General features: G+C 43.4%; 1 protein-coding gene across 2 annotated transcripts in view; it reads right to left on the bottom strand.

Moving 5' to 3' along the window:
- Positions 1-1,996: 1,996 nt before the first annotated feature.
- Positions 1,997-15,015, bottom strand: part of spef1 (sperm flagellar 1) — a 45,874-nt gene continuing 32,855 nt past the window's right edge. For both annotated transcript variants that reach the window (XM_078530766.1, XM_078530767.1), the window contains exon 7: positions 1,997-2,577. In XM_078530766.1, coding sequence (XP_078386892.1) covers positions 2,464-2,577 — 114 coding nt within the window. In that variant the 3' untranslated portion in view covers positions 1,997-2,463. The remainder of the gene's footprint in view (positions 2,578-15,015) is intronic.

Genomic DNA, 15,015 nt, shown 5'->3' with positions numbered 1-15,015 from the left:
AGTGCCAAGCAATGACCATCTTCAACAAGAGAGAGTCTAATCACCTCTCTTTGGCATTACTATTGTTGAATCCCCCATGATCATCATCCTGGGGTCACCATTGACCAAAAATTTAATTGGACCAACCATATAATTACTATGGCTACAAGAGTATTTCAAAGGCTGGATATTTTGTGGCAAGTGACTCACTTCCTTGACACTCAAAGCTTTTTCACCACCTACAAGGCACAAATTAGAAGTGCAATGGAATACTCTCCACTTTCCTGGGTACAGCATCAAGAACATTTAAAAAGCTCAACACCATCCAGGACAAAGCAGCCCACTTGATCGGTACCACATCCACCACCGGTGCGATGTGGCTACAGTGTGTACCATCTAAAAGATGCACAACAGCAACTCACCAAGGCATCTTCAATAGACCTTCCAAACCCACAATTTCTACTACCTAGAAGGGCAAGGGCAGCATGTGCATAGGATCACCACCACTGCAAGTTCCCCTCCAAGTCACACTTGACTTGGAAATATATTGCCATTTCTTCTCATTTCTGGTTCAAAACCCTGGAACTCCTTCCCTAACGGCGCTGTGAGAGTACCTTCACTACACACACTGTCGCGATTCAAGAAGGCAGCTCAGATTCACCTTCTCAAGGCCAATTAGGGATGGGCGATAAACGTTTGCCTTGCCAGTGAAAGCCACATCCCACGAATGAATAAAATACTGGATACTCCATTGGAGCATTCCAGCACAGTACATCAGTGTGAAATATCGAGGATAAATTTTAGAAATGTGTGTTGCTGGAGTTTTGCACACTGGGAGCACATATCAGGAAATTGTGGGCAAGAATCATTCCCTTCCAGTTTTCCATAATAGATGGAATCCCAATCTGCATTTTCCACGTCTGAGACTCTGGAGCAGATGTGTGTACTCACAAAGTTTACCCTAGAGGCTTAATTTTTCTTTGCATCATCACTGGGCCTCTCCTGTTACAGCAAAGAAAAAAGTCAGCATAACTGCACCTCCTTTTGGGTGTGTATGATAGCATTTTTGCAGTCAGTTATGAGGAATAACTTGCCCATTTGGTGAATTTCCTTTTGTCTCCTCCATGGTTTACCCTTCCTTAGACCCATATCCCCCAACAAAACGTTACTGAACGAGAATTCTGTGAACTATGTGGAGCTACGTCGGACTCACACAGAATTCTGAGTTCACAATAAAACTAGGTTGTAATGTCTCAGTCATTGTCAGTTCTAAAATATTTTCGGCTTCAATCGTGGAAGTTGAAATAAAAGTTAGGAAACGACACTGTGGCCAGGATTTTCTGGTTGTTGGGCAGGCTCAGCGGGGGCGAGCAGGAGTGACCATGAAATGGACCGCCACCCGCGATCGAGTCCAGACGGCCAATTAACGGCCTGCCAGCATGAAACGCGCGCTGCAGTGCTCAGCGCTGCTGGGGTGGGGGCGGGAGGAGCATGAGCGCAGCGGTTCGTGGGTGAACGCAGTAAAAGCTCCCTGAGGCAGGGAGCTGAAGTTTTCAGAATAAAAAATAAATAAATTAGAAATGTTAAAAACACGTCCCCTCATGTGACTCTCTCAAACGAGCAGGGACACGTTAGAGACGAGTTTGAAAAGTTTAAAAATTTTTTTTCCGACACCGGTGAAAACCTCATCCGGCCCGTGGGTGAGACTTCGCCTAAAATGCAAAGGCCGCTTGGCCTTTTTGCCCGCTTGCCAACTGAACAGTTGGACAGGCAGTGAAAAATTTCAGTCGATTAGTTCATTAAGAGCCTTAATAGGCCACTTAATTGTCGGTGGGCGCGCTGCCAACTCCCGCGTGCGCCCACCGACTGAAATATCACGCGAGTGCGCGATGTCGCCGGGACACTCGGCCGATGTCATCGCGCGTCGTTTCACACTCGTTCTGGTCAGGCGCACGCACACACCCGCCCGACGAGCCAAAAATTCTGCCCTGTGTTTTTTAATAATGTAGAAAATATATAAATAGACAAAATATAATTTATTCACAAATTATGTTAAATAACACTTTACATTTCACGTGACCATCAGCACCAAGGTATACATATAGAGTAGAACCTTTGTCTAGGGCAACCTGCTACAAGAACCCACTCTAAGCAATAGCAATTCATTAAGATCTTTAGATAAAAATAAATTGTATTTCAATTCTCTCATAATTCCTAAAGTAGAAACAAAGTAAATGAAATGAGTGGTATCGTGACACAGTTCAGCTTTCATTCTAAAAGACACAGTAATCAAAAAAGGCTCCAGTGCCTGTGAAAAATGTGTTGGCAAGTTTTTTGTGTTGTTTACAGATTGAAAACACCAATGTGCCACTTTCATCACAGTAAGATTATGCAAACATCAGATATTTGGAAACAAATGAATAAAAGGGTTGCCAAACATTTTGTCCATGGAGATTTTAATCATTCCTTTTTTTCCCTTTGTTATCACTTCATTGTCCTCTGTGATTTATGTTTATTCAAGTGTCTTGTCAGATCCTCGATTCGGAGGTCTTTCAGCTGAACCAGATGCTCGAGTCTCTGTACTTTCATCTGCAGAATCTGACAAAACAAAAACAACATTTCAGCATACCTGAGAATAGTTGTCTCAGGATTTCACTGCAAATTTTGTTATGGAACACAGAACTATAAGGATTTAAAGGAAAAAGCACCCAGCTGCAACAATGAGATAAAAACGAACACGTCAAAATATCATTATAGTGTGCACTCAACTTTACTACTTTGTGTGGTATAGCTTCTGAACACTGCAAGCTTAAATAGATTGATGGAGTCAGTACCAGAGGCACATTATGTTGTTCATGTTATACCTCATTATTATTATGTTGGCAATAAATACACTGATGCATGGTCCACAGTATGGTGATACCAGTCAAATTTGCAGCATATTTTGACTGTCATAAGTGATGATTTAGTGTTTTTTTGTAGCAGAGACAGAGTTGGGATTGGTAGGAACTAGACCCGCATGATTCAGAGGGATATAAGATAAGGCAAATATGTTTACGCAGCTGAGCTGAATGATCCAAAAGTGTCCACCCATATAACTCACACATTGGGTAAAGCTTCAATTCATACTCAAGCAATTATGTATCACGGTAGTCACTGTACAGTCATAGTTGCTGATATAAAATGGTGAAAATTCAGCTCAAGACAATGCTAGCAGTAAAAAATGAATTCATTGTTTTGTTCTTAATTATGCCTAGCTCCCTTAGAAGTGGCTGTTTCTGTGTAACATCCAACTAGTGATTAATTCTCTCAGAACCACTTCTGATCACACAGCTCTTTGTATAGTTCTGTGCTCAATTTGTTTGAATTTATTGAATATTGCTTTTGTCTGTTAATTGTATGTTGTCTTTGCTTAAAATACTTTAATCCATTAAAAATAATAAATAAGATATAGGTTAACGCTGTCTGAAACACTGATTCTTTAAATCTAGTGATGTGTCAGTGAAAGAGTCAAACCAAAGGAATGCAAGTTGTGTGTAGACAAATGCCAGAGGAATTCTCTTTTTAAAGCACTGGGAGCTGAAGGCTTTTCTTTGCAGTCTAAGATGCAAAAGTGATGCCGTTAAATATTTGCTTTCTAAAAGGATAATTTGCAGCAAGACAATACTAATTTTATAGGCTAAAATTAGGATGAGTTACAGAACACACAAATTTATGTCACGGTATGATACGGGCATATGTTTGTGATTCCCCACATTTCGAGTTACCAATGACAGCCAAGCTTTCTGAAGCCAAGCCCTGGTTTTGAAAGGAGGTAAGAAATGTGTGTGAAGCGAGGGAGTGCAGGAGACAGTCAGCCCGATTCCAGACTTTATTCATTGAATTTAAATTCCACCATCTGCCAAGGTAGGTTTGGCTGGACTCTGTGTATTCTCAAGTTCCACACTGCAAAGTAGTACCGGAGAATCTATTCACTCCCAGAAAGTTAAAAAAACTTGACAATGAAAATGCAGGAAATAGAAATAAGATTTTAAAATCACCTCTAGTGTTCTTTTGAGAGTGCTCCTGATAGGAATTTGGCATTAATAGAAGGTCTACATGGAAATTGTGAAACAAATTTCAATTGTGAATATTCCTCAAGGTCTATATTGTAAGAGACAGCATTAGAAATATGTAGGCTTACAAATCTATATGCCTTTCCCATTTCTCAGAAATTATAGTTTGTATTAAATGTGGGGACTTGATGAGCCTTTCACACAGCTGATGTGCAGGCTCCTAGCATGCTTCCCAATGGCATTTCTTTATGCTCGCAGCACCATAAAGTAGGTCTCGGACCTCCTTCCCCGATTGTACAAGGTTTCGACCCCAGAAATTTGGACGCCAATGCTGTTGCATTATGAGTTTCTGTGAATTACCTTTAAGCGTACTGGCGATTGTTATGTAGAGAAACATTACAACCATTTTGTACACAGCACAATCTCACAAACAAACAAATATTGGTTGAACGAGTAGGTTTGGCTGGGCACTGGGACAGCTCACTATTTGACTTTGATTAATGCTATGGGATCTCTAATATCCAACTGAATTCCTGGATATGCAGAAGGAAACACAAAAACATGGAAACTAGGAGCAGCAGTAGGCCATTCGGCCCTTCGAGCATGCTCCACCATTCATCATGATCATGGCTGATCATCCAACTCAATAGCCTGCTCCCGCTTTCTCCCCATACCCTTTGATCCCTTTCGCCCCAAGAGCTATATCTAACTCCATCTTGAAAACATGTTTTGGCCTCAACTACTTTCTGTGGTAGCGAATTCCACAGGCTCACCACTCTCTGGGTGAAGAAATTTCTCCTCATTTCAGTCCTAAATGGTCCACCTCATCCTCAGACTGTGACCCCTGGTTCTGGACTTCCCCACCATCGGGAACATCCTTCCTGCATCTACCCTATCTAGTCCTGTTAGAATTTTATAGGTTTCTATGAGATCCCCCCCTCATTCTTCTGAGCTCCAGCAAAAATAATCTTAACTGACTCAATCTCTCCTCATATGTCAGTCCCGCCATCCCAGGAATCAGTCTGGTAAATCTTCGCTGCACTCCCTCTATAGCAAGAGCATCCTTCCTCAGATAAGGAGACCAAAACTGCACACAATATTCCAGGTGTGGTCTCACCAAGGCCCTGTATAATTGTAGCAAGATATCCCTATTCCTGTACTTGAATCCTCTGGCTACGAAGGCCAACATACCATTTTCCTTCTTTACGCCTGCTGCACCTGCATGCTTACCTTCAGCGACTGGTGTACAAGGACACCCAGGTCTCGTTACACATTCCCCTCTCTCAATTTATAGCCATTCAGATAATAATCTGCCTTCCTGTTTTTGCTACCAAAGTGGATAACCTCACATTTATCCACATTATACTGCATCTCCCATGCATTTTCCCACTCACTCAGCTTGTCCAAACCACACTGAAGCATCTCTGCATCCTCCTCACAGCTCACCCTCCCACCCAGCTTTGTGTCATCTGCAAATTTGGAGATATTACATTTAGTTCCCTCATTTAAATCATTAATATATATTGTGAATAGCTGGGGTCCCAGCACCAATCCCTGCGGTACCCCACTAGTCACTGCCGTTTATTCCTACTCTTTGTTTCCTGTCTGCCAACCAGTTTTCTATCCATCTCAATACACTACCCCCAATCCCAGGCGCTTTAATTTTACACACTTATGCGGTGCTTTGTCGAAAGCCTTCTGAAAGTCCAAATAAACCACATGCACTGGCTCCCCCTCATCAACTTTATTAGTTACATCCTCGAAAAATTCCAGTAGATTTGTTAAGCATGATTTCCCTTTCGTAAATCCATGCTGACTCTGTCCGATTCTGCCACTGTTTTCCAAGTGCTCAGCTATTAAATCTTTTCTAATGGACTCTAGAATTTTCCCCACTACCGATGTCAGGCTGACTGGTCTATAATTCCCTGTTTTCTCTCTACCTGCCTTTTTAAATAGTGGGGTTACATTAGCTACCCTCCAATCTGTAGGAACTGTTCCAGAGTCTATAGAATCTCGGAAGATGACCACCAATGCCTCTACAATTTCCAGGGCCACTTCCTTAATTACTCTGGGATGTAGTTTATCAAGCCCTGGAGATTTATCGACCTTCAATCCCATCAATTTCCCCAACACCATTTCCCTACTAATACTGATTTCTTTCAGTTCCTCCCTCTCACTAAACCCTGTGTTTCCCAACATTTCTGGTATGTTATTTGTGTCCTCCTTTGTGAAGACAGAACCAAAGTATGTATTTAGTTGGTCAGCCATTTTTGTTTCCCATTATAAATTCCCCTGTTTCTGACTGTAAGGGACCTACATTTGTCTTCACCAATCTTCTTCTCTTCACATACCTATAGAAACTTTTACAGTCAGTTTTTATGTTCCCCACAAGCTTTCTCTCGTACTCTATTTTCCCCTTCTTAATCAATTCCTTGGTCCTCCTTTGCTGAATTCTAAACTGCTCCCAATCCTCAGGTCTGATGTTTTTTCTGGCCAATTTGTATGCCTCTTCCTTGGATCTAATACTATCTCTAATTTCCCTTGTAAGCCATGGTTTGGCCACCTTTCCTGTTTTACTTTTGTGCCAGATAGGAATAAACAATTGTTGCAGTTCACCCATGCGCTCTTTGAATGTTTGCCATTGCCTATCCACCGTCATCCCTTTGAAGTAACGTTTCCCAATCCATCATAGCCAACTCACGCCTCATAGTATTGTAGTTTCCTTTATTAAGATTCAGGTCCCTAGTCTCAGAATTAACTATGTCACTCTGCATTTTGATGAAGAATTCTATCATATTATGGTCACTCATCCCCAAGGGGCCTCGCACTAGATTGCCAATTATTCTTTTCTCATTACACAATACCCAGTCTAAGATGGCCTGTTCTCTAGTTGGTTCCTCAAAATATTGATTTAGAAAACCATCCCGTCTACACTCCAGGAATTCCTCCTCTACAGTATTGTTACTAATTTGACTTGTCCAATCTATATGCAGATTAAAGTCACCCATAATTACAGATGTTCCTTTATTGCAAGCATCTCTAATTTCCTGTTTAATGCCATTCCCAATATCACCACTACAGCTTGGGGGTCTATATACAGCCCCCACTAACGTTTTTTGCCCCTTAGTGTTTCTCAGCTCTACCCATATAGATTCCGCACTGTCGGAGCTAATATCTTTCCTCACTATTGCATTAACCAGCAATGCAACTCCACCGCCTTTTCCTTTTTGTCTGTCCTTCCTAAATACTAAATACTCCTGGATGTTCAGTTCCCATTCCTGGTCACCCTGCAGCCATGTTTCCGTAATCCCGACTATATCATATCTGTTTACATCTACTTGCGCGGTTAATTCATCCATTTTATTGCGAATGCTTCTCACGTTAAGGCACAAAGCCTTAAGGCTTGTCTTTTTTAACATTACTTGTCCCGTTCCCACTATTTTTCACTGAGGCCCTGTTTGATTCTTGCCCTTGATTTCTCTGCCTATCACTTTTCTTATTCCCCTTTCTGTCTTTTGTACTTGTCCTTGATTCCCCTCCTCTGACTCCTTGCATAGGTTCCCATCCCCCTGCCATTTTAGTTTAAACCCTCCCCAACCACTCGAGCAAATATTCCCCCTAGGACGTCAGTCCCGTTCCTGCCCAGGTGTAACCCGTCCAGTTTGTACTGGTCCCACCTCCCCCAGAACCGGTCCCAATGCCCCAGGAATCTGAAACCCTCCCCCTCACACCATCTCTTCAGCCACGTATTCATCCGATATATCCTGCTACTTCTACTCTGACTAGCACATGGCACTGGTAGTAATCCTGAGATCACTACCTTTGAGGTCCTACTTTTCAACTTAATTCCTAACTCCCTATATTCTGCTTTTAGGGCCTCATCCCTTTATTCATCTATGTCGTTTGCACCAATGTGTTCCACGACCACTGGCTGTTCACCCTCCCCCTTCAGAATGTCCTGTAGCCGCTCTGAGACATCCTTGGCCCTAGCACCAGGGAGGCAACATTTCATCCTGGAGTCTCGTTTGCGGCCACAGAAATGCCTATCTATTCCCCTTGCAATTGAATCCCCGATAACTATTGCATTCCCACACTTTTTACTCTTCCCCTGTGCAGAGCCAACTGTGGTGCAACAAATTTGGCTGTTGCTGCTTTCCCCTGAGAGGCCATTCCCCTCAACAGTATCCAAAGCGGTATATCTGTTTTGCAGGGGAATAGTCACAGGAGATCCCTGCACTGCCTGCCTAGTCATCTTGTTCTGTCTGGTGGTCACCCATTCCCTTCCTGCCTGTGGACTCTTAGCCTGCAGTGTGGCTACCTCTCTATACATGCTATCCATGATGCTCTCCGCCTCGCGGATGCTCCACAGTGTCCCCAGCCGCCGCTCCAGCTCCGAAACCCAGGCTTCCAGGAGCTGCAGCTGGAGACATTTCCCGTTTTAAGGAACCTTAAAGTCTCATCATAGGAGGCAGACTGTGTGTTGATGTCCCACTCCAAGATTTGAACACATAGGCCATATTATCATGGAGGAAGTGGGAAGCTCAAGTTGGGAATCTTCCCGACTCGACAGACCTGTCTCCTTTCAAAAGACCCCTGCCCGCTAGATTTCCATTCCGGGGAGGTGGGGGCGGTCCTCCAGAGGTAGGCTCGAGGAGGCAATGGAGGCGGCTGGATAACCAGGCTAGCAGGCTGAAACACCTACCTCCATTTACTGCGACATTGACCCAGTTGTAACAATTAATGTCAGGCCCTCAAGTACTCATCCTTCACCCCACCCACCCACCCCACATGGCCTCCAAGTCCCCTTATTCCTCCTCCATACTTCCCATGCCCCTTCCATGGCCACTCGCCTGGTATCCATTATGGGAGGATCTCAGGGACCATATAAATATTAATGGGAATGCTTTGAAATGGACATGAAAAAATACATCTAACAATCTAATGGAGCTGTCACTCAAATACAATTTATTCTGGAAACAAAACTCCAGACCCAATGAAAAAAAAACATAAATCCCTTCAAGTGATCATTTAGCTTTAAAACCAAACATCTATTCACATCAAAGCCAGATAATAACCTTATAAAACTGTCAACTCAGCACATAACCATTACTAAGATTTTTTTTAGGTTTTGAAACTCAGCTAGGCATTCACAGTAATCCAGAAGCCCAGGCTAATGCTCTGGGAACACAGGTTCAAACCCCACCTTGGCAGATGGTGGAATTTAAATTCAATTAATAAAGTCTGGAATTGAAATCTAGCCTTAGTAATGGTGACCATGAAACTACCATTGATTATCATAAAAACCCATCTGGTTCACTAATGTCTTTCAGGGAAGGGAATCTGCCATCCTTAACTGGCCTGGCCTACATGTGATTCCAGACCCAGAGCAATGTGGTTGACTCTTAACTGCCCTCTGAAATGGCCTAGCAAACCACTCGGTTCAAGGGCAATTAGGGATGGGCGACAAATGCTGGCCTGCCAGAGACACCCACATCCCATGAAAGAATAAATAATAAAAAGGGCTCAGCTGCCAATACAAACCATGACAGCTTCATTGGAGCTTATTTCAACTGGAAGAACAAATGTGTTTTTTGTATTTCAAAGCAAATGGCCTGTCAATCTAAGAATTCCAGGAGCAGGTGGCTGTTTTTCTCTTGGTTCCCCACTTGGACTTGGGGTTCCTCCATGGTTCATGACTCCACTGAGGTGCCGCGAACCACGTCTATTCATAGAAAGGGTCAGGTTCCACAAAAATTGTGGGAAGTGGGGGGGTGTTTGAACTGTTCACCCCTGCAATGGAGCTGGCAAGGGCAGGAGTGCTGCATGCAGGAGGGCTACCACACCCTTATCCTGCACAAGCAAAAATTGCTGGAAATGGGAATGTGGTGGGGATCCTGGAATCATGTCCCACCGGCCATTTTTAACGAGCTCCCAAGTCGGCCCGACACAGCGAAAATCCAGGCCATAATCTGGACAGACACTCTTTGGTAGTATTGACGGTGTGTCAGTCCTGTCTCCCATTCAAAGTATACACATGAATACTCAAGTTCTGCACTACCAAGTGGCTATTTATCCACATTTGCAAACTCTTTACAATAATAAAAACAGATTATATCAAGATTACAAAACAGATCAATACTTGAAGGATTAAACTTAGTCTCCCAAAAAAAGAATATGTCTTGAAATTGTACAATAAGATACTAATGCCTGAATATTTAACCTGATAGTGCTCCTTCTGCTCTTCTGGCGAGGAATTATCCCTATTACTTTATGTACTCATGCACTGATATTGTGGAGAAAATTCAGGGGAAAGTGTTAAGCATACAAATGCTGGCATCCCATGGCATAATTTTGGGCATGTGATCTTGTGTATGCACGAAAAATTCTATAGCAATCCTATGAGAGATAAAAGAGGCAGTGCATTCATGAAAAAGTGTTTGGCAAAGCTTTTCTTTGTGTATAATAAGCAAATTGCCAGAGGAGTCCTGCATTAATTTGCAGGTGATTCAATAATACATTTCAATGCGAGTCACATCATTGCAACTGAAAAATGAATTACAAATCCTTTTACATAATATGATGACTGTTGAACAGAGCACAGCTACATTTCCGGACAGGAAGAGTAAGCCTCTTTCTTTACGTTTATGGTTTACACTCCTGACTCACTGTCACTAGATTCTGCAGGACGCAGAAGCCAAGATGGATAGAAGGGATATGACTCACTTTCTGAACCAGGGCAATGTGCTGTGCCTCACGCTTCCCCTACCATTGCCATGTGGAATCTCAAGACACTGCTTCATTGTAGCCCAGCCCTTCTTCTGTATGGTTCAATGTGGGAAATTAACCATAAAGATTTATCACCATAACAGAAGTAGTCAGACAGCATTAGTGCTGTGTTTAAACAATATACTCAATCAGACTAATCCTACATACAAAGGAGATGGACGATTATTTAGGTGGTCAACAACTTTGCAGTAATGTACACTGGAATCCAATAATAAATAAAGTTCTTTACTGTCAACATTTGATTTCTCCACTCTTGACAATTGCCCATTTGATCGGCATATACAAGAATAAAACCCACTGGCAGTGCAGATCTTTGATGGTCATTAATCATATCTAAAATCAGGTATGTAATGTCTGCATGCTCAGTACATACAAACTAGGAGCAAGAGTAAGCCACTTGGCCCCTCAAGCCTGCCCCGCTATTCAATAAGATCATGGCTGATCTAAGCGTAACATCAGCTTCACATTCCCGCCTACCCCTGATAACCTTTCACCCCTTGCTTATCAAGAATCTACCTAACTGTCTTAAAAATATTCAAAGACTCTGCTTCCACTGCCTTTTGAGGAAGAGAGTTCCAAAGGCTTACAACCCCTCTGAGAGAAAAAAATTCTCATCTCTGTCTTAAATGAGCGACCCCTTATTTTTAAATAGTAACCCCTAGTTTTAGACTCTCCCACAAGGGAAGGCATCCTTTCCACAGCCAACCTCTCAAGGCCCCTCTGGATCTTGTATGTTTCAATCAAGCTGCCTCTTACACTTCTAAACTCCAATGGATACTAGCCTAGCCTGGCCAACCTTTCCTCATAAGACAACCTGTCCATTCCAGTGGCATAGTGGTATTATCACTGGACTAGTAATCCAGAGTAATGTTCTAGTGACCTGGGTTTGAATCCCACCACGGCAGATGGAATTTGAATCCAATAAAAATTTGGAATTAAAAGTCTAATGATGGCCATGAAACCATCGTTGATTGATGGTTCACTAATGCCCTTTTAGGGAAGCTGTCCTACATGTGGCTCCAGAAATGCCCTCTGAAATGGCCTAGCAAGTCACTCTGTTGTATCAATCCGCTGCAGGAAAATTGGGTAAGGAATGACACTGACCTAGGCACCAGGAACAACAATGACAAAATCAGCCCTGTCAACCCTGCAAGGTCCTTCTTAGATCTCATGAGAAAATTGGGAGAGCTGTCTCACAGACTAGTCAAACAACAGCCTGACACAGTCATACTCATGGAATCATACCTTACAGATACCACCATCACCATCCCTGAGTATGATGTGCCCCTCTGCTGGGACAGACACAGTACAGGTGGTATACAGTTGGGAGGGAGTTGCCCAGGGATCTTCAACATTGACTCCAGACCCCATGAGGTCTCAGGACAAACATGGGGCAAGGAAAACCAAGCTGGCCGAGTCCTAAAGGACCTAGCTTCTAGACTGGCTCTGTGGCAGGTGGTGAGGGAACCAACAAGAGGAAGAAGTTTACTTGACCTCATCCTCACCAACCTGCTTGCCCCAGAAGCATCTGTCCATGACAGTATTGATAGGAGTGACCACCGCACGGTCCTTGTGGAATTGAAGTCCCATCTTCATAATGAGGATACCCTCCATCATATTGTGTGGCACTACTGCCGTGCTAAATGGGATAAACTTCGAACAGGTTTAGCAACTCAAGACTGTGCATCCATAAGGCGCTGTGGGCCATCAGCAGCAGCAGAATTGTACTCAACCACAATCTGTGACCTCATGGCCTGACATATCCCCCACTTTACCATTACCACCAAGCCAGAGGATCAACCCTAGTTCAATGAAGTGTGCAGGAGGATATGCCAGGAGCAACGCCAGGCATACCTAAAAATAAGGTGTCAACCTGGTGAAGCTGCAACACCTAACTACTTGCATGCCAAATAGCGTAAGCAGCAAGCGATAGACAGAGCTAAGTGATTCCACAATTAGATCTAAGCTCTGCAGTCCTGCCACATGCAGTCGTGAATGGTGGTGAACAATTAAACAACTCACTGGAGGAGGAGGCTCCACAAATATCCCTTTCCTCAATGATGGGGGAGCCCAGCACAGTAGTGCAGAAGACAAGGCTGAAGCATTGGCAACAATCTTCGGCCAGAACTGCTAACTGGATGATCCATCTCAGCCTCTTCCAGAGGTCCCCAGCATCACAGATGCCAGTCTTCAGCCAATTTGATTCACTCCATGTGATATCAAGAAAGGGCTGAAGGCACTGGATAGTGCAAAGGCTATAGGCCCTGACAATATTCTGGCAATAGTATTGAAGATTTGCGCTCCAGAAATTGCTCCACCCCTAGCTAAGTTGTTCCAGTACAGCTACAACACTGGCATCTACCCAGCAATGTGGAAAATTGTCCAGATATGTCCTGTACACAAAAAGCAGGACAAATCCAACCAGGCCAATTATGGCCCCATCAGTCTCTCGATCATCAGTAAAGTAATGGAAGGGGTCATCAACAGTGCTATCAAGCGCAATTTGCTTAGCAATAACCTTTTAACTGATGCACAGTTCGTGTTCTGCCAAAGTCACTCAGCTCCTGACCTCATTATAACCTTGGTTCAAACATGGACTAAAAGCTGAACTCTAGAGATGAGATGAGAGTGACTGTCCTTCAAATCAAGGCCACATTTATGGCATCAAGGTGCCCTAGCAAAACTGGAGTCAATGAGACTCAGGGGGAAAACGCTCTTCTGGTTGAAGTCATACCTAGCACAAAAAAAGATGGTTGTAGTTGCTGGAGGTCAATTATCTCAGTCCCAGGACATCACTGCAGGAGATCATCAGGATAGTGTCCTAAGCCCAACCAAGCCCAACTACACAGCACAAGCAGGAGTGTGATGGCATACTCTCTACTTGCTTGGATGAGCGCAGCACCAACATTTAAGAAGCTTGACAACATGCAGGAAAGCAGCCCGCTTGATTGGCATCCCATCCACAAACATTCACTCCCTCCACTGCTGACACACAGCAGTGTGTACCATCTACAAGATACGCTGCTGCAACTCACCAAGGCTCCTTAGACAGCACCCTCCAAACTCATGACTGCTACCATCTAGAAAGACAAGGGCAGCAGGCACATGGGAACTCCACCACCTGGAAGTTCCCCTCCAAGCCACTCCCACCCTGACTTGGAAATATATCACCGTTCCTTCACTGTCGCTGGGTCAAAATCCTAGCTCTCCCTCGCTAACAGCACTGTGGGTGTACCTACACCACATGGACTGCAGTGGTTCAAGAAGGCAGCTGACCACCACCTTCTCAAGGGCAGTTAGGAATGGGCGATAAATGCTGGCCTAGCCAGTGACGCCCACATCCCATGAATAAATTTTAAAAAAAACTTCTCTGAACTGCTTCCAACGCATTTACATCCTTCTTTAAATAAAGAGGCCAGCACTGTACACAGTACTCCAGATGTGGTCTCACCAATGCCCTCTAGAACTGAAACATAACCTCTCTACTTATGTATTCAATTTCTCTCACAGTACACAGTAAGCTGCATTTTATAGTGAAGAAATGTGGCTGCTATTTAGGTCTATGCTACCAGGTAGTACAAACTTCATTAGACCTTTGAATAATACAATAATGATTCTCATGCTGGATTTCACTTTTTGTTTTGCTAGCTGTTCCCTCACAGTGTGTTTGCCTTTATAAAACGGGCCTATGAGTGTTTGGCTGCTCTGTAGAAATTATCTTCTTGAAGCTGTGCCACAGCTTTGAATGTTGGTTGTTACATTTCCTTTGTATTCAAATTACAGCTGTAAGCAAAACTTGAGTAGGAAGCAAAGTAGTTGTGCAATGCAAAAATAAGTTCAGATTTCTACAGCTATGTTAATTAAAGCACATGGAAATATGTAGAAGAAATGACCCAATAAATTCACTGTCCGCACTTAATTTCTCCACTCCTGACCATCTCCTGTTTGATTGGAAAGTACAAGAATAAAATCCACCGGCAGTGCAGATCTTTGATGCTCATTAATCATAACTAAAATCAGACATCTGATATCTGCATGCTTAGTACATACAAACATATGAACTAGGAGCAGGAGTAGGCTACTCGCTCCCAGAGCATGCTGTGCCATTCAATAAGTTCATGGCTAATATGATTGTAACCTCAACTTCACATTCACATGGTGCTGCCAGGAAACAAAATTCTCAGCATAGGATCTC

This window comes from Cetorhinus maximus, chromosome 27, assembly GCF_964194155.1.
Source record: "Cetorhinus maximus chromosome 27, sCetMax3.hap1.1, whole genome shotgun sequence".
In the NCBI taxonomy this organism is placed as follows: Eukaryota; Metazoa; Chordata; class Chondrichthyes; order Lamniformes; family Cetorhinidae; genus Cetorhinus; species Cetorhinus maximus.
The sequence above is the reverse complement of the archived record's forward strand: the minus strand, read 5'-3'. Positions and strand labels throughout refer to the sequence as shown.